We start from the raw sequence: 25102 nt of genomic DNA, 5'->3' as shown, positions 1-25102 counted from the left end.
TTTTTTAAAGTTAACCTAAAAAAAAGTCGTTTTGATGTTCATTGGTCATCAAATGGCTTTTTTCTCTCTCAGGCAGAAGCTTGTGCTACCCCCAGAAAGGCAGGGCAAAGGAGTGGATGAAATAAATTGCTGGAGGAAATCACCTAAGTTAATGTCAGATTCTTGCTCTGTTACATGTGTGTTTGGCATGATATTGGAGTGACCTTCTGCATTCCATCTGAATGGGCAGTCACATACTTTGGGCATTTTGGACTGCTGCTTGCTAATGCTGGCGGTGGTTGATATCAAGCTAGCAAAGACTGCCACTTCAGAGGGCCTGTGGGCGGGACACTTAACCCTGGAAAGGGGTCTGTGGTGAGGCAGGCTTTCTGTGGCTTGGCCCATTTCATTCATTTCCTTAACAAAGGTCCTCTCTCCTCAGCAGGGAGTTGGTTCCATCAGAGCACAACCTTTAGGCGGGGCCAGGAAACACAGAATGGGCTTTATTACTCTCTCGTCTCTTCATATTCAGAGCCCAGCCCAATGGGACTACTTCACAGCAAACACCTCCGTTCAAGGATCAGCGAAGGGAATCGATTAGACTAATGAAAATATTTACACCAAACCACCAGAGACTTGCTTTGTATTTCTGAGATATCTTAATTTATTTCAATTCAGTGTAAAAACAAATTTTTATTTAAAGAACCAAATCCAAATACCATATGATATCACTTATATGTGGAATCTAGTGAGGTGGATGGACCTAGAGTCTGCCATACAGAGTGAAGTAAGTCAGAAAGAGAAAAACAAATACCGTATGCTAACACATATATATGGAATCTAAAAAAAAAATGGTTCTGATGAACCTAGGGGCAGGACAGGAATAAAGATACAGACGTAGATAAACAACAAGGTCCTACTGTATAGCACAGGGAACTGTATTCAATATCCTGGGATAAACCATAATGGAAAAGAATATTTAAAAAATGAATGTATATATGTGTATAACTGAGTCACTTTGCTATACAGCTGAAATTAACACAACATTGTCAATCAACTATACTTTAATTTAAAAAAATTTTTTTTAAAAAGAACCAAATCCATCCAAGACATCAACACATGCATAGCCTTATGTGCTACAGATACAGGAGAGGGAATTTGGGTTTGTCCCGATAAAGGCCTAATGCACAGGGAGCCGCTCTCTGCCATCCCCAGTTACTTTTTTTCCCCAGTGGAAATGCCATTTCCTCATTCCCAAGGCCTCAGAGTGTTTCAGCAGCACGGAGGCCGTCTTCTTGGAAGTGTGTGCGCTTGTGTGTTCCTCTGTGCTGGGAGTGCGGCCTGGAGGGATGTCTGAGAGGGCAGACAAATGGGAGAACACGAAGCAGCCCCTGCCCCGTGTCTCATCTCCTTTCTTCCTAACGTACTGTGTGTTGGGCGGGGACCAGTACCCTCTTCTTCAGTGCTCTCCTCTGCACACTTTCATGTACACTGTTTTTCCCCTTTTTATTTGCTGATCAATAAAGCCAAGGGTAGGTCTTGTCTGTTCCCAGCGATAAAGAACTGCACGCATAACTAGTCTTTATCCGGCCCGACAAGCGCCGTTTCTCTTTGTTTTTCACAGTGTTTCTGCGAGATAAGAGGAAACCACCCAGACATGATGCATGACCGGGGAAGTTTTGAAATATTTTATAAACTCATTCTCTATTCTGAGCTGTGGATCAGGGATGGAAAGAAAGAGGGCACCGCATAGAACCAAAGTTGATTTTCCTTTTCTGGGTTAAAAACAAGCAGGTGGGGCGGGGAGAGAACGGAGACATGAATAAATGTTCAGCTGAGGAAAGAATAATCCAGTTTTCAATTATCAGCACAGAAGTCAAATAGGGAGAATTCTAGTCATTCAAATGAGTACGTACCCTGAAAATCCAGTGGCCTTTTCCTATCACAAAAACTGCCTCTGTCACATGGATTCAAGACCAATAGTGGCATACAGGACCTCAGTTCAGGTGAAGAGCCAGATATATTCCCAGGAAATTATGGGATGCGACCAGCATAGACTCCTCTTAAGTTCATGCCCTTTGAGGTTCTTGGCAGGTTTCTGAGAGTAAGCCAGGATGGAGGGGTCGATATGAGGCTGATGATGCAAGATATTACATAGAGTAAGACTAAATGTGAGGTCAGTTGGTGCTGATAAAGGTACAGAGAGAGTAAGATGTTGTCAGTGGCAAATGAAATTTTGGTAACAATTCGAACGGATGCAGAGGAGGAAATCATTTAGGAGAAATGTGCCGTCCATCTAAGGAAAGACCCGAGGCTGAGCCCTGAAATGACGGTGGGAAGACGTGGGAAGATAGGGTCTTTAGGATTTCTAGGCAGAAAGGAGGAGTAAACCCAAGAGGCAAAGATAGGTACCTAATAAAAGGGAAACTTAAGTTGGAACCCATGACGTAATTGTTTCTGAGCAACCAGATGGAAAATGAGGAGATGATGTCTTAGTGAAGCTGATGTGTTAAATATTCTGCATTACTGTTTCTTTCCACCCCTGCCTGGGTTCATGAACTTTTTTTTTTAATTAAAAAAATTTTTTTAATTGAAGTATAGTTGATTTACAGTATTTCAAGTGTACAGCAAAGTGGGTCAGTTACATATATATATGTGTGTATATATACACATATATATATATATATTCCTTTTCAGATTCTTTTCCCTTATAGGTTATTACAAGATATTGAATATATTTCCCTGTGCTATACAGTAGGTCTTTGTTGTTTATCTATTTTATATATAGTAATGTATATCTGTTAATGCCAAATTCCCAATTTAATCGCTCCCCCCCTTTCCCCTTTGGTAACCACAAGTTTTTTTCTATGTCAGTGAGTCTATTTCTCTTTTGTAAATAAGCTCATTTATATCATTTTTTTAGATTCCACATATAAGTCATATCATATGATATTTGTCTTTCTCTGTCTGACTTACTTCACTGAGTGTGATAATCTCTAGTTCCATCCATGTTGCTGCAAATGGCATTATTTCATTCTTTTTTATGGGTGACTAATATTCCATTGTGTATATGTGCCACATCTTCTTTATTCATTCATCTGTCAATGGACACTTATGTTGCTTCCCTGTCCTGGCTATTGTAAATATAGCTGCAGTGAACATTGTGGTACATGTCTTTTTTTTTTTTTTTTTTTTTTTTTTTGCGGTACACGGGCCTCTCACTGCTGCGGCCTCTCCCGCCGCGGAGCACAGGCCCCAGACGCGCAGGCCCAGCGGCCACGGGCCACAGGCCCAGCCGCCCCGTGGCACACGGGATCCTCCCAGACCGGGGCACGAACCCACATCCCCCGCATCGGCAGGCGGACTCCCAACCACTGCGCCACCAGGGAAGCCCCATGTCTCTTTTTGAATTATGGTTTTCTCTGGGTATATACCCAGTAGTGGGATTGCTGGGTCATATGGTAGTTCTGCTTTTAGTTTTTTAAGGAACCTCCGTACTGTTCTCCATAGTGGCTGTACCAATTTACATTCCCACCAACAGTGCAAGAGGGTTCCCTTTTCTCCACACCCTCTCCAGCATTTATTATTCGTAGACTTTTTGATGATGACCATTCTGACTGGTGTGAGGTGGGCTCATGAACTTTAATCACTCTATTGTAGACTTTTGTCTATGTCTATCTCCAGTGCTGGATAGTAAGTTCCTTGTAGGAAAAAAAAAAATGTGTCCTAGGCTTTCTAGAGTTTCCCCCACAATACCTACTAGAGGGCCTCACTGGAATAGTAGCTCAGTAATGTTAACTGGCAGAATTAATTAATGAACAACTTCCTCTTCTTTATGTGATTATTTTTCCAAATTAAATGCTGGATTTGAAGGGGCCACAACCTGGATTATATTTTGCCCTTCTAATGTTGCGTAAATCAGAGGAGCAAGTTATGACTTAAGAAATCATTAGTTATTTCAAAAGGAATGGGTGAGTCTAATGGCAGATATCAGGTAGGAAAATTTGATGTGTGAGTCTTCGGAGAAAGGCCAAAATCCAGTAGATTGTTCCTTGAGCCCAGATTCATCCAGTCAGGCCAAGGCTGAACTTCAGGTGATTTCTTCTTCCTTTGGTTACTCTGGCTGGTACTTTTCCTGTGTAGGTCTGCCTTTTTGGAAGGTTGGCTTCATGAGAGTAAAGGTCTTGTCGTGTTGTTCACTGTTGTGTCTCCAGCGTCTAGAACAGTCTTTCCTGCTTATAGTAAGGGCTTAAGAAATAATTGTGGAAGGAAGGGGAAGAGGGAGGGAGGGGGTGAATAAAGAAAAGGGGAGAGTGGGGCTCTGCTTTTCATGGCAGTCCACCTGGCACTTACTCGCTCATCAGTTACCAAAGGCCCCCTCGGGCTCAGAGTCAGGAACCAAGGATACCAAAATGATGAGACATCACAGTCTTTGCATCTGATCATCCAGTAGAGAGAGACAGAACGCAACAGGTGACGAGTGCTGTGCCAAAGGGAGCATCCAGTGTGCCCCGAGGTAGACTGGCAGACAGAGAACATTGCAAACGTGAGCAGCACCCTAATAAATGCAGTGATGCTGTGTAGGCTTGAGAACATTTTAACCTGTATAGCCCTAAAACTTACGGTACCTAGATTGAATAAAATATGGGAGACGGCCTTTTAGCCATTGTCTATTCAGCATGATTTTGATAGTAAAAGTTCCTTTGCCTTGGTCCTTATTGGACTTAGGTTTCCTTCATGGACTGCAAAAGGCTCCAGCGGGTCTGTCATGCAGCAGCTTGTCATAGAATTGTGGCTTTATGAGCACAGTCGAAATGACACAAACTGAAGGCCCATTGTCTGAGCCAGACCCGTGCCATACATCAGAAGTAACAGCTTTGCCAAGCATGGTCGCTTAGGACCAGTCTTTGTTCTTTCCTGAGCAACTTCTTGTTCCTGTGACAAGGATTAATGATATAACAGCTGTTAGGTGGTCTCTGCCATTTGTAAAAACCTATAGCAGTAAAGGTGTGTGTTTCCCATCAGAACTGCAAATTTTCTGAAGAGGGGAGATAAACTTGACAACGAAGAGAGAATCAGTGGTTTTAAAAAAAAAAGGTATGGTGGGCTGAGCTTATTTACAAATAGGAAAAGGACTGGGGGGGATATGCTGATGGACTTTTTAAGCAAGAAAATCCAGTGTCTGAGGAATAATGATGATCCTGACTTGACTTCTGCCTCTTTTCCTTACTCAGGTGCTGACCCCAGCACAGATCAAATCAATTTGCCAGGCGATCCTGGACTCCGGGAAGCAATATGCCATGAAAAAGAGGAAACCATTCCCACTGATGTATTCTTACTATGGAACCGAATACTTGGGTGAGTGAGGGTGTTGGCAAAGGCCTGGAGGAGAAAGGCATTCTCTAACAGCAGCATTGGCTAAAGACTGGAAGATTTTGTTTTTGACATAGGTCATCACTATTGCTTTCACTGGGAACCCTTTGAAAGGCCATTTAAAAACAAATATTGACGGATACTACAAAGCACAATTTCATATTTGTTTTCAGAGTCTACCTGTCAGAAGTGGAGCTATTTGGGTGGGAGGGAGACGCAAGAGGGAGGGGATATGGGGATATATGTATACATATAGCTGATTCGCTTTGTTATACAGCAGAAACTGACATGACATTGTAAAGCAATTATACTCCGATAAAGATGTTAAAACAAAAAAGAAAAAAAAGGAAAAAAAAGAAATGGAGCTATTTTAACAATGACTTTCACTAAAGACTCAAATCCTTTATTCTTGATTGTGAATTCACTGGCCTAATTTTGCTGAAAATTAACAGCTTATATGCTCACTGCCAATAGTACCTCTGCACAGGGAAGCAGGATTCAGCCGCTGACAGTTTCAAGTTTTTAGTGTTAGTGGATTAATAACAGACTACTGAATCACAATGACTACATTTGAGATATGAGGCTTGTAAAATGAAAGTTAGTTACTACCCCTTTGAATCCTTCAGTGGTTCCCCATCACTCCTTGCAAGCATGACTTGCAAGCCCCTTTGCAGATCGCCTGCCTCCCTCTCCGAACTCAAGCTTTATCTCTCCCTTCCCTGGTTCACATTTATAAAGTCTCCAGCAGGCAAAGTGTTCTCATACCTTTGTAACCTTTGTGCCTGTTCGTTTTGCCTAGAATGCCTGGCTTTCCCCAACCCCTTCATCAATCTGTAATACTTACGCCCAGACTTCAGACTGGTTCTCCTCCCAATTATGTGAATTAATGATGCTTTGCTTGTCTGTATAGGAGCAGCTCATGGCCTGTCGTCCATCCTCCAGATGCTTCTTTCTTACCATGAGCACCTTAAGCCCTCAGATCAGGAGCTGGTGTGGCAGAGCGTGGACTTCCTTATGGAGCAGGAACAAAACTGCAACTGGCCACCTGAGCTCGGCGAGGCCATCGAGAGGGAGAACGAGCTGGTGCACTGGTGCCACGGCGCCCCAGGTCTCACTCATGTTATTATCTGATAGCATTGCCTTTCATTGGGCTTAGCCAAAGACGGGTGCCTTTTCTGAGAAGTGAGGGTATTTCTTATCTTATGCCATTACCGTGGGAGATGAAAAGGTCAAGATGAAACTTTTCAAAGCCAAGAAAGTCTCCATCAGCAAAGGATGTCCAGAAATGATCCTGTGTTTAAAAAATATATGATCTTTATCTACAATATTTGTATACAAATTAAACTAGTGCTGTCCAACAAAATATAATACGAGCCACATATGAAATTAACTTTCTAGTAGCCCTGTTTAAAACATAGAAAGAAACAGGTGAAATGAATTTTAATAATAGATCTACCCCAATATACGCCAAATATTATTTCAACATGCAACAAATTTAAAAATCGAGTGACTTCATATTTTTTAAATATCCAGTCTTTGAAATCCCGTGTCTCTGTTATACTTACATCCCATCCTGATACAGACTAGCCACGTTGCAAGCGCTCAGTAAGTTCATGGGACAGTGCAGATCTGGAACCTGGCAGTTCAAAACGTGGTCCCTGGACTAGTGGCACGGGAGTTTGTTAGACATCCAGAATCTCAGGCCCCACCCCAGCCCCACTGAATCCGAATCTGCACTTCAACAAGATCCCTAGGTGATTTGTATGCACATTAAGGTTGAAGATGGACTATTCTGTAATTCTTCTCCAAATGACGGTTTCCATTATCACCTAATGAAAAGTCTAGAGAAATGAGAAGCCATTTGCAGTGAACTCTCTGGAATCGAGCCTGGAAACTTATCAGACCCCATCTTTTCCTTTTTTTTTTCCCCCAATCCCATTACACTGCTAATCAGGCCTTAGAGAAGGGGCAATTCAAAAAAGACAGTGCATTTTGGTCGATTGGCCAGAGGAGAGACTTAAAATACCAAAATAACACACACATTTTTTTTTATAAATTTATTTTATTTATTTATTTTTGGTTGTGTTGAGTCTTCATTGCTGTGCATGGACTTTCTCTAGTTGTGGTGAGTGGGGACCACTCCTTGCTGCAATGCACAGGCCTCTCACTGCGGTGGCCTCCCTCGTTGCGGAGCACGGGCTCCAGGCGCGCGGGCCTCAGCAGCTGTGGCACACAGGCTCAGTTGCTCCGCAGCATGTGGGATGCTCCCAGACCAGGGCTCGAACCCGTGTCCCCTGCACTGGCAGGCGGATTCCCAACCACTGCGCCACCAGGGAAGCCCAACACACACATTTTTGATTAGGAGTGTTATTTAATTTTCAAGGCTATGCTTCAGTGCCATGAGTACAGCTTTAAAATATATTTGATTTCTCTTTCATTTGTTACCTGATTTTTATTACTTCCTTTCCCCTCCTTACCTAATTAATGTTCTTCAATCCAACTGGAATTTCATTTTTTCTTCAGTGCAGTTTGAGGTGACAAATAATAGAAGTGTTAGTCCTTCTATTTTTATTTTCTCTGCCTTCCATTTTTACTTAAGGAAGGACTTCAAAGGCTCCCGTGTGTGCTTGTACCAGCGCCAGGGCATTGTGCATTATGTCCAGGCTAATTCCCACCAGTGATCATTTGAGCCCACCTTTTTCTTGCTTTGAACTTTCTGAAGAAAAACAGCAGTTATTTACCATTCTGGAAATGATATCTCTTCATGTTACGCTCAACACTCCCATTTCCTATTCCCTTTCATCATTTTCAGTGAAGGCCTTTGGGTATCCTCCAAGCACCCCAGGATCCTTGAATTTTGGAGATGTTCCAAATTAAATACAGCATATTTTGAAAGGATTCAATGTATAGTAAAAGCCCTGTGAAGAGTGGGAAGATAATTTACTAAAATGAGTGGCTGGGTCACTTAATTGATGTGGGGTTCTTGAAGGGCGGTTATTCCATTCTCTCTGTACATCACATCCCATCTGTCTTTGTAAATCATGGACCATAACAGTACAGCATAGTATTCATCACCTTGGGGACTTTATTTATCCTCATTTATCATTCATGTTCAGTATCTTGGTTAGATTAAACGCAGGTTGCAGGGCAAAATCATTCAATCCTCATATTCACTGGACTGCCAAAAAATAAACGAATTCACAAATGAATAAAGAACCAAATGGAGCCCATTATGTCTGCCAGCCCGCACTTCCATCTCAAGGGTATTGGTCTTCCTTTTAAGAGATGTGCTAAAAATAGCATCAGGAGTGATTATAAATCTGGTAAGTGCAGGTTAAAGACCATGAAGATGCCTCTTAAGTTGGCAACAGTAAGCTCTCCAAAAATTCTAAAACAAGAGATGACCTAGAAAAATAATTCTCACTTATGTGAGAAGATTTTTTGAGAGTAGATTTATGAACAGTGCAGATGGTTTGGGGCGGCAGACTGATTCTGTGATTAAAAACCTGCCAGAAATAATCCACAGTGTGGAACTTCATCAATGATACCTTATCTTCATCAATGATACTATAATTGTTTCCTATTGACTTTCCTTCAACCCACCTCTACAGGTGACAGCCTTAGTTATCATTTATGCGCTGTGAATATACTTCTGGACTCTTAAGTTAATAACTCCGGGTTCTAATTATAGTTCAGACACTAACCAGCTAAGTAACCTTGAGAAAACCACTTTGTTTCTTTTGTGCCTTTGTTCATCTGTGGAAGGAGTGCATTGAGGTGGAGCAGTGAAACTCAGTCTTTTTTTCACCACAGACCCCTTTAATCCTGTGGACCCTTACCGTTCGTGAGGGATATGGCCCAAAAGATTTGCAGACACCCACGTTCATAAATACCCAGCGCGGCGTAGAGTTTTTCTCACTAAATACAACGAAGTATAGCAGGCAGATTCACCTGACCCCTTCCTAGCCTTAAAGATTCTGTAATACAGGACAAAAGTCATTTACAAAATCATTAAAACAAATGCTGTGGCTAAAAGAAACTCTAGATCGCATTATGTTACATCATCTGTGGTCACACTGACAGCGCATTTCCTTTACTCTGGGTGAAACACAGGTGTAGCTATATTTTTTTAAATCATTTCATGAGGGCTCCTGGGTAAGTGACTTTGAATAGAGAACAGTAAGTACTTGTACAGTGCAGGTGTCTTTGGTCACTAAGCTTTGTAGTGCACACCGTACAATGCGTGCTTCAGTGAAATTCCGGATCCCAGAATGGACCTGTGCGCTGATTCTCTAGGATGTTGAAACGAAACGTGCCAAGTCTGGCTATCACGAGGCTCTGCTGGGTCACATGTTTCCAAGATTTAGCCTCTCAAACCATACTTCTTAAGTAATAATTCATTTTCCCATTTGTATTTGACAAAGACATATATCATTGCTGCCTCCGGGTTTCATGTCAATGCACAATAATCAGTGTTCCCAGGATGAAATGACACCGTTCCCAGCAAATGCAAAGAAATCCAACGTCCTTTCCTTTTAGGTTAAGCCACCTTATTGTGGATTTCATTAGGTTAGGTAAGGAGACAATAGGTGTAGAAGTTTTTCAAGGTCCTGTCCATGTACCATTCCATGATCCAGGCTGCAGGAAGAGGCCCTTTGTCTCTGGCCAGAGCCATAGGATCAATACCCATTAAGCTGCCTGGGGCTAATGGCCTGGTTTAGCAATTAGACCATCTCAACCCGTCTTCCTTCCACATCTTTCATCTCCGCTTCAGCATCGGCCTGCGCTGGGGTGAGAAATGGGACATTATAGGGTCAGCAGACATTTGTGGAGTCCTTGCCATGTGTCAAACACCATGCCACAGATTGGGGAGCAAAAATGAACAAGACAGAGTACCTGCCCTTGGGTAGCTGGCACAATACTAGGGGCGGCAGCCATGAAAACAAGTAATTTCAACAGACTTACAGATATAGAAAACAAACTAGTGGGTACCAGTGGGGAGAAGGAAGGGAGGAGGGGCAAGATGGGGGTAGGAGATTAAGAAATACACATTACTGTGTATAAAATAGATAAGCAACAAGGATATATTGTATAGCACAGGGAATTATAGTCATCTTGGAATAACTTTTAATGGAGTTTAGTCTGTAAAAATACTGAATCACTATCCGGTACACCTGAAATGAATATAATATTACAAATCAACTATACTTCAATTTAAAAATTATTTATATTAAGAAACAGGTAATTTTAATATGATACTGTGTGAGTGCTAAGGCTTGTATAAGGAGTGATGGGAGCTCAAAGGAGGGATTTCTGGTCCTCCTCCAGGTTCCGGGAAGGCTTCCTGGAGGAGGTGATGCCTGAGATAAGTTAGACTAAGAAAGGTGGGAAGTTTGTTCCAAGAAAAGTCAGTCAGAGGCATGGAACCACATGGTAAAGGAAGGGGAACTGTGGGGTGGTTTGGTTTCACTGAAGTAAACGCTTCATGGAGGGCATGGGGGAGAAGTGGCAGGAGGACAGAGTAGGAGCTGGGTGGCAAAGGGCTCTCTGTGTCTCACCTGGAGAGTAGCTTCACCTGGATTCTGGGTGGTGGTGGGGAAGCTAAGAAGCACAGATGACACCACAGAGTTGCTCTGTCTTGAGGCAGCCAATCATTGGCCAAAACCTTCTGGGGGAGGTGCATAGCATAGCCACCCCTTTGGCTGAGGCCGTATCTCCCAAGAAGAGGGCAGCAGTGAGCTTTGTCAGCAGTCAACTCACAGCAGCTGGGGGATGGGGCACCTGCCAGTAAAGTAAAGGGATCCGATAGAGCACCAAGGGCTCCGGTTCACCTGGCCTGTTCCTCCTCCTCCTTTGGTACCCAGGTTAGATGGTGTCATTTCACCAGTGGGCCTTTCCTACCTCCAAGTGTCGGTTAGGAGCCTTCCTCTGTGCTTCCTCAACGCCTCTCTGTCCCCTCACGTAGCCTAATGAGTGCCCCAGTTAGGTTGTAAAGACTAATGAAGGCAGGGGCTTTTATTTATTTTTTAAACCATCTGCTTCTCTTTTTTTTTAATAAATTTATTTATTCATTTATTTAATTTTTGGCTGCGTTGGGTCTTCGTTGCTGCACGCGGGCTTTCTCTAGTTGTGGTGAGCGGGGGCTACTCTTTGTTGCGGTGCGCGGGCTTCTTATTGCAGTGGCTTCTCTTGCTGCGGAGCACAGGCTCTAGGTTCACGGGCTTCAGTAGTTGTGGCTCATGGGCTCTAGAGTGTAGGCTTCAGCAGTTGTGGCTCGCAGGCTCTAGAGCGCAGGCTCAGTAGTTGTGGCACACGGGCTTAGTTGCTCCACAGCATGTGGGATCTTCCCGGACCAGGGCTCAAACCCGTGTCCCCTGCATCGGCAGGAGGATTCTTAACCACTGCGCCACCAGGGAAGCCCTGGCAGAGGCTTTTTAAAAACTTAGTACCTACTACTGTCCTGGTATATAGTAGGTGCTCAATTAATATCTAAACAGCCATCCATCCTGCGAGCTGTCTCTTTCATTAGCCTCTTTGCCATCTTTCTGCTGACACGATCAGCTCATAGCTACCCTATTGCCCTTCTTTCAGTCTTGGTTGACCCCACAGTGGGGCATTTTGTCTATAATACTAATCACATCATTAAAAATATAAACCAACCAATTCACAACAAAACAGTCCCACTGGTTCCCTACTGCCCACGAATACAGTCCAAGCTGCCCATCTGGACTTGTAAAATCATCCAATATGCGGGCCCAATCTACCCTTCCAGCCCATGGTCCTGTTGCTTAGAACACTGCCCCACTGGTCTTCATGTGACTTGTTTATTGTGGCTTAGAAACTTTGCACTTGCTGATTTGATGCCTGGAATGCTCTCTCTCCATCTCCTCAGGCCTGCAGTTTCCTATGCATCCTACACAGTCCTGAAGAAAGCCTTACTTCCATCAAAGCTTCCCCTGACTGTCTCCCTCAGGGAGCTTCCACTTTTCCGATCCCTCTAGTATTATTTTCAGGGCCATTCATTTTATGTCCCCACAGCATCATGAACTACATATCTTATTATGTATCAGTCAAAAGTACATAATTTTCTCTCCCTTTCTAGGCAGTGCCTTCCTGAAGGGCAGGAATCGTGTTTAGCGTTTATTTTATGTCACCCAGGGCCAGAACTGGTGACATAATTTGGGGGACCCAGTACAAAATAAACATGCAGACCCCTTTTTAGAAAATGATTAAGAATTTCAAGATGGCAACAACAGAGCATTCAATCCAGGGTGGGGCCCTTCTGGAGGCCCTTTGTGAGGCTGTACAGGTCACATGCCCATGAAGCTGGCCCTGCCTAGGGCTGTGCCTACAGCAGATCATCAATGAGCACTTTCAAATGAATGGATACAGTGAATGAATGAATGTGTAACTAACTAAGTTCAATTCTTTTAAAAATCATTCTTTGCGGGAATGACACTTTCTTCCTAAAACTGAAGGACAGTGCTATAGGTGACCATTGTCAGTGGTTGACTGGAAAGCACTGGCTGAGGAGAGCCCGTTGTTGTGTGTTCATCATAGGGAGTGTTAAAGGATACATTTTTTTTTTTTTTTTTTTTTTCTGTACGCGGGCTTCTCACTGTTGTGGCCTCTCCCGTTGCGGAGCACAGGCTCCGGACGCGCAGGCTCAGCGGCCATGGCTCACGGGCTCAGCGGCCATGGCTCACGGACCCAGCCGCTCCGCGGCATGTGGGATCTTCCCGGACTGGGGCACGAACCCGTGTCCCCTGCATCGGCAGGCAGACTCTCAACCACTGCGCCACCACGGAAGCCCAGGATACATTTTTAAAAGAGAATAAAATCATGACTCTCATACAAACATAAACATATGTCAACAATTTTAACTCATACATTAATGAGGGAACCACATAGGTATTACAACTGGTTCAAAGGAAAATCCAAAGAGTGGACATATTTCTAGGCTATTAGGAACGCTGACATGAATTTACTTAATAGATGCAGAAACTAGCTGCTTCCACGAAGACTGAGGGAAGTCAATGCAGCATCTACCGTACAGAATGTGAGTTTCCAGAGACAGGTATTATTTACATCACTGTCAGTTTTCTACAAGGTAATTTCTGTCTTTACACAGTTGTAAAATAGGCTAGTCAAAGACAAAGGCAGAGGTAACCTTGATGGATGAGCTAGTCAAATTATCTACTAAATTCCAGTCTTTCCCACTTTCTATAGAGAAGGGTAGGCGAGGCAGGAGAGAGAGTGAGCTTCTGTTACTAATCTCCTCTCTGAATATGAGCACCTGGAATGTGGAGGAAATTGTTTCTATTAATAGCTGTCGCTTCTCTTGTTTCCATTCCTGCCTGTGTAATTGAGATCGCCTTGGCCGAGGAGTTTTGAAAGAACGTGTCTTTCCTTGGAACAATCAAGTGGGGAGGGCCTCACTTCACAGCTGAAGCCAGAGTCTTGGCCAGGTCACTTGGGATCATTGTTGTTTTTGGAAGGACTCCCAGTTTGGCTCTTAAGAAAGGATGTGTAGTTAGAAGTACTTTAACATTACGAATTCTGAACATCCGTGGGGGGATGGGCAAACTGTGTAAACATTTAGCCATTCCAAATAGCCACATATGCATAATGCTCACCAGGGTGTGTGTCATCAAATATTAACCCATTTGTAAATTATGGATTTTATCAATCTAGATACTTGTTGCTCTTTCTCTCAGGGCCAGTATCAGCATACAATTCAAACAACTTAAACTAAATCTCACAGGTAAAATAAGACTCCCTTGGAGAAGATCCTATAGCCTTGCTACTCAAAATGTGGTCCCCGGAAGGGCTGTCATTAGAAATGCAGTATCTCTGGGCCCACTTTAGACCTACTAGATTAGAGTGGGTATTTTACCAATACATTGGTGGTTTGTGAGCCTCTGAGTTTGCGAAGTTCCTCTCTATAGTATTAAGCCCTGAAAATCACCTCTAATGTCTTTGATGTTTTCACAGGAATTGCCTATCTGTTTGCAAAAGCTTATCTGGTTTCCAAGAAACCACAGTACCTGGACACATGTATCCGGTGTGGGGAACTCACGTGGCAGAAGGGCCTGCTAAAGAAGGGGCCAGGGATTTGCCACGGGGTAGCTGGCAGTGCCTATGTCTTTCTGCTGCTATACCGGCTCACGGGAAACTCTAAATACATCTACCGAGCCCAAAGGTCAGCCTTTCTTTGCATGTTTTTTTTCCTCCAAATGTTAATACAATTAATGTTCGGAACAGGTAATAGAGTCACATAGTTTTAAAGTGTAAAAAGAAATACTTCCACTGTGCACTATAGCAAGTTAGTTCACTTCCCAGGAGACAGTCAGTTACCAGTCTCTTAGTTATCTTCTCAGGGATATACATATCTGTATATATACACAAGCAGATAGGCATATATGTAATATTTTGTCCCTCTTTTTTGTTACAAATGGTAGCACTTTGCTATCTTAACGATCACCCTAAATCAGTAAATAAAGGACTTTTCATTTTTATTGCTGCATAGTATTACATCTTCTGAATGAGCCATAGTTTATTTAACCAGTCCCATATGGAGGGCAATTTGGATTCTTTCCAATATTTTGCATTACCTGTGATGCTATGATGAAAAACCTTGTACATATATCATTTTGTTCACGTATGGGTACATCTGTAAGTAAATCCCTAGAAGTGGAATTACTGGGCCAAAGGATATGTATTTTTGTGATTTTTTTTTTATTGTGGTGAGAACACTTAATATGAGATCTATTCTCTTAGCATATTTTAAAATGTACAGTAATATCTTGTTAGCTATAGGCACAAGGTTGGACAGCAGATCTCTAGAACTTATTCACCTTCAGTAACAAACTTTATACCCATTGAGCAAAAACTTCCCATTTCCCCTCCCCCACCCCAGCCTTTGGCAGCCCTCATTGTATTCTCTGCTTCTATGAGCTTGACTGACTTGTACATTCCTCATGTAAGTGTTATCATGGAGTATTTGTCTTTTTGCGACTGGCTTATTTCACTTAGCATAATGGCCTCATTTATCATTTAGAACAGTGCCTGGCACATAGTAACTGCAATGTAAGTGTTCACTGTTATTATCACTAACAATTTGAGTTATATCATTCTAGACATTTCTCTATGCATGAATGTATGTTCCTATATATATATATATGTATGTATTATACGTACATATTAATAAGATCCAACAATTATGTATGTGTAACAGTACTATACATAATGTTTGCAGTTTATAATTTTAAATAAACAATTTTTAAGGGACATCCTTTATTTCAGTTTGTATAGATCTATCTCATTGTTTTAATGACTATATAGTTATTTATTATAGTTGTACCATGATTAATTTAACCAATCTTTAAGTAATGGACACTTGGTATATGTGCAATCTTTACTAATACAAACAAAATTGTCCCAAATATCCAATACATACCTTTCTGTGCACTATGAGAAAAATTTTAAATTGAAGTCGTTAAATCCAGAGGTATTTTAAACTGTCTTTGTCTTTTGCCCATTTTTTCCTATTGTGATGCTTATTTTGAGGACTGTAACTCTTTGTCAATATATGCTGTAAATATTTTTCTACTTTGCCATTTTTCTTTCAACTTATTTCATGGTCTTTTGCCAGACAAGAATTTTAAGTATTTTTCTTTATAAAGTTGTCAACTTTAAAGATTTCTGGACTTTGTGTTATAGTTAAAAAGACCTTTCCCTGGGCTTCCCTGGTGGCGCAGTGGTTGAGAGTCTGTCTGCCGATGCGGGGGACGCGGGTTCGTGCCCCGGTCCAGGAGGATACCGCGTGCCGCTCCCGTGAGCCATGGCCGCTGAGCCTGCGCGTCTGGAGCCTGTGCTCTGCAACGGGAGAGGCCGCAGCGGTGAGAGGCCCGCGTACCGCAAAAAAAAAAAGACCTTTCCCATTCTAAGATTATAAAAATATTAATTTACATTGACTTTTAATACTTTTATGATTTTATTTTCATTTTTAAAATAAACTTGTACCCCTTCACCCATTTCTCCCACCAATTTAGAAGTTACTTTAACTTTTAAATCATTGATTAGTTTAGAGCTTACTTTTTAAAATAGTGTCAGATGGATATCTATCTTTGTGTTTTTTAATGAAAAAACAAAACTTTCCCATAACATCTGTTGGCCAATAACCCCAATCATCTAAAATTCCAGTTTTATCATAAACTGAATTTATATAAATGTGTGGGTTTGCTTCTGGACTTTCTATATTTCATTATTCATTTATTTCTAGTTTTTCTTAGCTGTTCTCTCTCATTTATTCTTCCAGTTGTATTTTAGAGTCAATTTTTCAAAAATTAAAAAATCCTATGGACATTTGATTGGAATTTCAATGAATTTATATGTTACTGAGTGAGAAGTCACATTTTTAGAATATTGAGTTTTTCCATCCAAGAGTATGGTATGTTTTCCCTTTATTTAAGTTTGTAAAAATGTCATTTGGTAAAGTTTTGATCTTATGAAGAAGGACTTGTATGTTTCTTGTTAATTTTATTACTATGTATTTTATGTTTCCAGGATTGTGAGTGGAATTTTTTCCTCCCTTATGTTTTCAGGTCATTTATTACTGGCATTTATGAAGACTTAAAAGAACGTACATATTATTGCAGTTTAGCAATCTAAGACACCCTTCTCTCATATAAATCTGCATTTATCTTACAAACATCTTAGTTTTGATAAATATCAAAATGATATATCTGGCCACCTTACTGAACTCCATTAATCTATTAGATTCCATTGGGTTTTCTAAGTAGGCACACATATTATCTGCAAATAATTATAGTTTTGTTACTTCCATTCTCAACTATATACTTTTTTTTTCATTTCCTATCGCACGGGTCAGAATCTCCATAACAATGTTCAATAAAAATAAGGATAATAAACATCCTTGCCTTTATGCTTATTTCATTAAGAGTGAGTCTGTGTTTCACCGTGATCTTTTTTTTTTTTTCTTTTTTTTGCGGTACGCGGGCCTCTCACTGCTGTGGCCTCTCCCGTTACGGAGCACAGGCTCCGGACACGCAGGCTCTGGACGCACAGGCTCAGCGGCCATGGCTCACGGGCCCAGCCGCTCTGCGGCATGTGGGATCTTCCCAGACCGGGGCACGAACCCGTGTCCCCTGCATCGGCAGGCGGACTCTCAACCACTGCACCACCAGGGAAGCCCTCACCGTGATCTTTTAAATTTGCTTCTTATAATGTGTATCATGTCGGATTATGACACTCCTCTGTTCAGGATAATCTGATGGCTTCCCACATGAATCAGAGTAAAAGCCAAAGTCTGTTCTCTGAACAAAAAGCCCTCCAGGATCTTGCCTCCCATTACGTCTCTGATATCATGCCCTACTTGTCTTGCTCCTGGTTCTTTGCACCACAGTGGCTTCCTTGTTACTCTGTTAAGATGCCAGGTACAATGTACCTCAAGGCCTTTGAAGTTTTTGTCTCCTTCACCTGTGATGTTCACTTTCTACGTATATGTCCCAGTTCTCTCACTTCATTCAGACCATCACGCAAAAGTCATTTTGTCAGAGAGGTCTTCCCAAGGCAATTTTTCTAATATTCGATCTTTAAAAAAAACCATAAACTACCCTTTATGATATTTGCATGTATGCACAGAAGGAAAAATACTAACATATGTGAGTCCCCCATTTGTAGCTCCATTGTTTTAGAAGTCTGTTATTATATTTTGATTAATGGCTCCCTAATCTGTTTAGGTTGCAACCTGACCCTTTATTTCCCAAATATAGGGGAAAAAAGTCCTTGGGATCTTACTTAGGCTAATGTGATATCACCTTTGGAATAAATTTCATCAGGGTTGTCATTCTCTAGAAAGCCTATTAAAAAGAATCAGAACAACCCCTCTATTTTTCTGGGACACTGGTCCTAGTTTACAGAGTCTTAATTATAAATCTGGGATTACAGGGCCCTTCAGACAACTTAAATTTCTCACTTACAGGTAAGGACTGAAAATGTGCAGGTAATATCTGAATATTGTTTGGGCATTGCATTTAATTGTTTAGTGTACTGAAATTTCCACTTCATCATAACTCAAAGTTAAATATGGTGTGGTCCAAATTGGGGAGACATCCTTTGGCCGTTCCTAAAACAGGAAAGTCAAACAATATGTACCTTCCTGGAATAAACATTACTTGGTCATCGCCTACTACTCTTTTAACACAGAGTTGGAATTTATCTTTCCAGAAAAATATTTGACCACCTTTTCAGTTTCCTCTATGATTATTTAATTATTCAGGTTTTCTACCTCTTTTTGAATTATTTTTGGTAGTGAATAAACTACTATAAAAGCATCTAGTTCATATGTATTTTCGAATGTTTGACATAAAGTTCTAACAGTATAGTTCCATGATATTTAAAATTTCCCATGTCTGTGATTACATGCCATTTCACATTCCTAATGGTTTTCCTTTTTGGCCAGACACACCAGCATTTTGTCTATGTTGCTTACCCTTTCAAGGAACTGGCTTTTGGTTTTTATTAATTATTTTTGTTTTTCTCTTTTGTTTTCTAATTCATTGTTTTCTGCCTTTATTTTTGATTTTCCAGTGTTCCTTCCCTTTATTTTGTTATTTTCTACAGTTTTTAAAAAGTGCTTAATTAGAATACCTTCCATCTTTATAACATCAACAACAACAACAACTCAGATCAATGAATTTTCCTCTGAGTTCAGTTTTGGTCATAGTCAATAGGTTTTGATATATAATGTTATCAGTGTCTATAATTCTTTTTAGTTCCATAATTACCATTCTGACTTCTATTTTGACAGAGTTTTTTAGAAAAATGAATTTGTTTGTTTGGATTTTTCACCTTTGGGTAGTTTTTGGAAACAATCATTTTCACTTTAGTATGATAACATGCTGTGCAGGTCAGAATACAATGAAACTGCCACTCTCACACATTGCTGGTACTCTTGTAAATTGCTATATATCATTTAGAAGTTATTTTGAAAAGCACAAAAAATGTTTATCATATTTTAAATAAAAAAATATAGGATACTAAATATTATAGACTATGATTTCAATAATGCAATAAATAAATCTAACCCTAGGGGGGAAAAAGGTCAGAGGAGGGAGCAAAATTAACTGTGGATTTCTCTTAAAATGTGGTGGGATGGTTCTCTCTATTTTACAAATATTCTGCTATACTATGTTTTTGTGAAAAAATTCTGTTTACCGTGTATCGAATGCTTGCTCTTTGCTCAGAGCCCTAATATATGGCACCTTTGATCTTTACAGATGATCTTATGCAATTCTGCAACTTCACCGTTTTAAAGTCAGATTAAGAAATTTCCCAAAGGTCATCAAACTTGAAATTATCAGAGTTGCATATTGCAACCCCACAGCCCTTCCTCTTCCTGCTACACCAGGGCTTCGCAATCTAGGATTGGTGAATTTACTTGAGAAAAGTATTACGTTTCAAGCTGAAATGTAGCATTTCTTTCAATTCTGAATTCGCAGTAGCTGTGACTCTGTCACCAATAGATGTCGTAGATATTCTCATGTTATTAGTCTTGTTGCAGATATTGTGAAATATATTTTACTCCCATCACTACTTAGAAATGTCAGCAGTTATTAGACCCACTACTAGATCTTGTTATTTAATGTGTTAATAAAGAATCCATATATCACTGTATCACAAATTCGGTTGAAAAATTTTTGCTAACCATGCTTTAACATAATTAATTTCCTTGGGAATCCTGTGTATTTTTCTTTACATATTTGAAGACTTTTTTTTTTCTGAGGAGTCCAGGCTGCCAAATGATCCACAGCACTGAAACAGTTAAGATTCCTTGAAACTATACCACGAAGTTTCAGTGTGTAATTACAAATTTTGAATTAACTCTTAAGATGCGTCATTATTCTACTGTTTAAAATTTTGACTTCCATTAAAAATTGTTGCATATTCAGGAAAACGGTTGAGAGAAAAATTGTCCCAGACAGAATTGCAGTATGTTTCCTGTTGATTTATTTTAAGCTACCATCAATTCAAAGAGCCCTGAAAAGATAAAACAAGTAATTACTCTTCATAGGACCCCCTGTGTAGTAGCAATAATCTAAATTTATGGCAGAATCAGCTGTCAGGCCTTTTCAACCTGTGAGCTCTTGCCTCTGAATTGGTGATTATGTTTGTTGTTGATGGGAATGGGTAGAGCAAGTCTGTAAAGAGGTGACAGCACTTTAAAACCTGTAAGCTACTAAAAATGTTACTCATTATAAATGATTTGAATAGGCTTTGTGGCAAATACAGGTAAAAGAAGAAAAGATCTCCCATAGAGAATTTGGAGGTCAGTGATTTATTTTTAAGGCAGGTGTCCTAAAAATAATCTATCTTGTAGCTGAGTTTGCTGTTTGATGTCATGATTATAAAATGTTGCTTGCCTTTTCCCATTCATCTCATTCTTTTGTTTGCCCAAAGCACAGATTGTATAAAATCTTGCCCATTTATTTTCAGTCTCTGCTCTCTGTCACATATAAATGAAACCTAGCTCAGAAATGATATGCCTGCAGAAACACAGCATATTTACTTTTTTTAAAGGCAGAGACCTATATCAGCTTGCTTCTCTTCAAGATAAATAAAAGTATGGCTATTTATCTGTCTTTTTTACTTTTAATTATCGGATGACAGAAGGAATGAAATCCTCAGAAACTGCTTTGCTTTGCAAATGCTGAAAATAGTTGAATTTGCTTGCCAACATGATCTATTGTGAAACATACACAATGGCATAATGGCTTCTCCGTTTTTTAACAGGGAAGAAGGCTTCCTTAAGATATTATACACATCTGGAAAGAGAATGATGCTAAAACTTGAACTTAGCGGAGAGGAGGAAGAAGCAACCCAGGGCCAATAATGTGGAAACACTCATGTGAAAACTGTTCATATTTTCTCCTTCTCTTAGGTTTGCTGAATTTTTATTTACCGAGGAATTCAAGGCTGGTTCCCGGGTCCTTGAAAGTATATACAGCTTGTATGAAGGCTTCTCCGGGACGGTGTGCTTTCTGATCGATCTGCTGCAGCCCAACCAGGCTGAGTTCCCTCTCTTCAGCGTCTTTGTTTAGAAGGCTCCGTGTCCCACCGTGGCCCTGCAAGAAGGTTCCTAAGATTTCCTGAGCTTACTACCTGAGGCAGTTTCCACATAAGCCACATTCAATGGTATCACAACCATGAGCCTTAACATTGCTGTCGGAAGGGAGGGAGCAAGCAGGTGAAGGCAACATGATACCTGACTGAAGGGAGAACAGCGTGAGAACCTGCAAACATAAAGACACCACAACTCTTCTAAAACCCCTAGAGATGGAATAGTTCAGGGAATAGATGTGAGACCAGAGATCAGAGGAAAAAGGGAAAGAGAAATCATCTGTCTTTCACTTGCGGGATAGAAAACAAAATTGAAATGTGGACTATGGCAATGAAATGCCAAAAATACCTTTGCAATTGGAGAGAGAATTTGACCATTGGTGGGTGCCCTCCACCCCTAAATTCAGAAATAGAAACGATCAGAAAACTAAAGTAATTGCCCAGCTAAAACTGCTAGGAGGGACGTGTCAGGTTGCCGAAGGACAAAAAGGGAAACTCTTGGTTGTCCTTTGCCTTTACTTATTGAAATTCATGATTTTTAATGAATGGAGAAATTTGCGTATGAATCTCTATTTTTTATCACTACCCTGGGCACTTTAAAGAGGTCATATCATAACTTAGTTTAAACCCCCAAATTCCAAGTTCCCTTAGGTCTTAGAGCGTCTCTCTTCCTGGGTTCCTTTTTCTTTCCGAAAGCTCAATTAGAATAGCAAAATTCACAGGCTAGCAAATACCGTAGCAAGTGTTATACTGTCAAGTGTTTTTCTCAATTTGAAGCATAAGCTGTGTACTGTCTATTGTGAGTAATTTTTTAAATGCTTATGTAATCCCTATGAAGCTATTAGCTGAACTGTAAAATATACTCATGGAAAAAATCACTCATCTCAAAGATCAGGGTAACCACTATGAAGGTGGGTCATTTCCGCCTTGGATGGAATACTGTGTCCCCTGGGACAGGCACACAGTGGCCTAGAAAGGGACCAGTGATTATGAAAAGAACACCGCTCAATTTTATACTGTAAGATTAAGAGATGCGTGAACTCCCTGGCTGATCACCTTACCCTCCAAGACACAGGCTCCACTAGAATTTGTCTACAATACCCGGTGAGCCAAGTTGTCATATTAAATTCAGCCCTGCCATAAACACATAGAAGCTGTAAAACTACTTCAAGTAAATAGTGTTTCCAGAACGTTGTGGGAGCATCTGTCACTTCAATACTCAGAACATGAGTTTATCCATTTTCTAGAATTTGGTCAGTGTCAATTACATATATCAGAGTGAGGAGGAAATTGCATACTGTATAAGATTTAACAATTATTTAAATAGTCATTAAATACTTGGATATATGTGATAGATGTAGAACATGTATCATTAAGTGCTTAGGTTTACATCAGGATGTATATATATCTAGATATGTTATCTAGATAGATAGATAGATACCTAAGCGCTTATTCAGTTCAGTAGTTCCTAACTTCTTGATTCATAGATGAACTTTGGGAGGAGTTGGGGAATATTTTGTTGCCTAAAAATGTGTGTGTGTGTGTGTGTGTGTGTGTGTGTGTGTGTGCGCGCGCGCGCGTGCGCATACACGTGCTCTTTTTTTTCTGGGAAGAGGATCTCTAGCATTCACAAGATTCTCAAAGAGTCTGGGGCTGAAGAAAGGTAAGAACTGTCTGGATATTTTCTGACTTCCTTTATGTTTGCACTCATCAGAACAAACTAGAACAAAGTGGTTTTGAAAAGCATGTATGTTTGTAGCTCATTGTTTCATTTTCACATCCTCAGATATAAGTATATAAAATTGGCCTCAATTGTTCATCTTTGAACATACTCAGATTGGGGCAATAGCAGCTTTCAGGTGACTCCCAAAGTTGGGTTCTACAAGTTCTTTCATGAATGGTCAAGGACCTCTCAGAAAGCCTTAAGACAAAATGCCTTCTACAAAGTAGTCTCCTTTTGAAATGATAGTGGTAGCTGCTTTCCACCATCTGGATTTAAATTCATTTCATCTGACCCCTATAGGCTGACGGTAATAAACATTCAATATACAGGGCTTTATAGAACGCATGCGTTTTTCATCGTCCAGCAACCCTTCAAGGTGATTTACGTAATTGATCCAAAGTCTCACAGTTAGGAAGGGGCAGAATGAGGATTCAGACCCAGGGTTTCACTTCCCACGTGTATGTATTTGGTATTCTAGACTAGAACCTGGGGATACAGCAGTGAACAAAATACCCTAGGAAGTTAGCTTCTGTTTCTGTTTGCTGATCCTTCCACCATTCATCCTTAAGACCTAAGCACTAAGAAGTGATAATCTAGCTCAACATACCAGTTTCATCTCTAGGAACTTCAGAAAAACTGGACTCATTTCTGCTCACCTGCCCTTCTAAGGTCCAGTATGGTAACTATGATGTTGTTTTGCTAATCGTTGTGGAAAGGCAACCATTTTGTCAAATCCAAGAAAAGGCCATGTTTGTGTCTTTATGAATTGACACCTCAGTAAATTAGAAACAAGGGTAAGCTTGTTTAGCACTTAAACATGTTGATCGTTTTTATTTTCCTGAGAGTAGAATTACAAGTTTGGGTAGGTCTTCTTCTATCTTGTTTTCCCAAGAAGTGGGGAAAAGACCCTTTAGTGTTGCTGTAGAAAAGTGTGGCATGTCACTTCTTGCTTAATTAACCAACCTGTTCCGTTCAATGTATTATCCTTTTTTGAATAGCGCTGAAGTGTGTTGCCTCTTGAAGGCTATGAGGGTATTTTCACCACCACTAGTATAACTTTAATGTTATTTACTATATGTGATACGAACAATTATAAACCTGAAGGTAACAGTGGAAATTTGAGGATAGATTGAAAGACTCTCTCAACAATGGGGGAGACTGCCTTATACTTGGAGAACAGGAAGTTTTGGAAAATATTACAACTCCGTGTATTTTGTTTCATTAACAAAATTATGTATCTTCTCTTTCATGTACCCCCCCCCATGTATCTTTATTTTGCCATTTCAGTCATCAGATTTTACTTTTTTATTCCATTTGTAACCTGGTAACTGAGAACAGAGGTTTGAGAGCATATATTCCCCTGTGCTTCTTTAGGTAATTGACTACACTATTAAGATAATTGTATTCACTTTCTGATAACTCTGAGAAACAGAGTCATTTTCTTGGCCTGTGCTAAATTGGAACTTTTCCATGGCAATTTGTATCTTTAACTTTCTTTGACACACTTAAGGTTTTAATCAAGACAGTGTTCAAGTTGTTTCCATTTCTGTAGAGAGCAAATCTCAATAATTTCAATGCAACAAACGTAAGTTTGTGATTTATAGCCATGTTCAGGGAACACATGATTAAAAGAAAAAATACTAGTAATGCAAAGAGCCCTGTTTTGGAAATCTCAAATCCTTGCTCGGTGACCTCCATGGGCAGCTATAATCACCATCATCATCACCATCACCCTCTCCACCTCACAGGGTAGTCAGTGATAAAATGGATATAAGAGAGTTTTATAATAGGCAGGTCCTTTATATGTTTAAAAGGAAGGCTATATTTTAAGTACCTATTACGTGCATACACAACCATGCTCAATTATGACTTCAAGTAGGCATT

At 40.4% G+C, this 25102-nt stretch overlaps 1 protein-coding gene across 1 annotated transcript in view; it reads left to right on the top strand.

Annotated features, from left to right (window-relative positions):
- Positions 1–24873, top strand: part of LANCL3 (LanC like family member 3) — a 96778-nt gene extending 71905 nt beyond the window's left edge. Inside the window, exons 2-5 of the mRNA XM_067724638.1 lie at positions 5214–5337; positions 6263–6460; positions 14347–14554; positions 21317–24873. Coding sequence (XP_067580739.1) covers positions 5214–5337; positions 6263–6460; positions 14347–14554; positions 21317–21476 — 690 coding nt within the window. The 3' untranslated portion in view covers positions 21477–24873. The remainder of the gene's footprint in view (positions 1–5213; positions 5338–6262; positions 6461–14346; positions 14555–21316) is intronic.
- The last annotated feature ends 229 nt before the right edge of the window (positions 24874–25102 follow it).

This window comes from Pseudorca crassidens, chromosome X (assembly GCF_039906515.1).
Source record: "Pseudorca crassidens isolate mPseCra1 chromosome X, mPseCra1.hap1, whole genome shotgun sequence".
In the NCBI taxonomy this organism is placed as follows: Eukaryota; Metazoa; Chordata; class Mammalia; order Artiodactyla; family Delphinidae; genus Pseudorca; species Pseudorca crassidens.
Note: the sequence above shows the minus strand (reverse complement) of the source record. Positions and strands in the feature narration are given on the sequence as shown.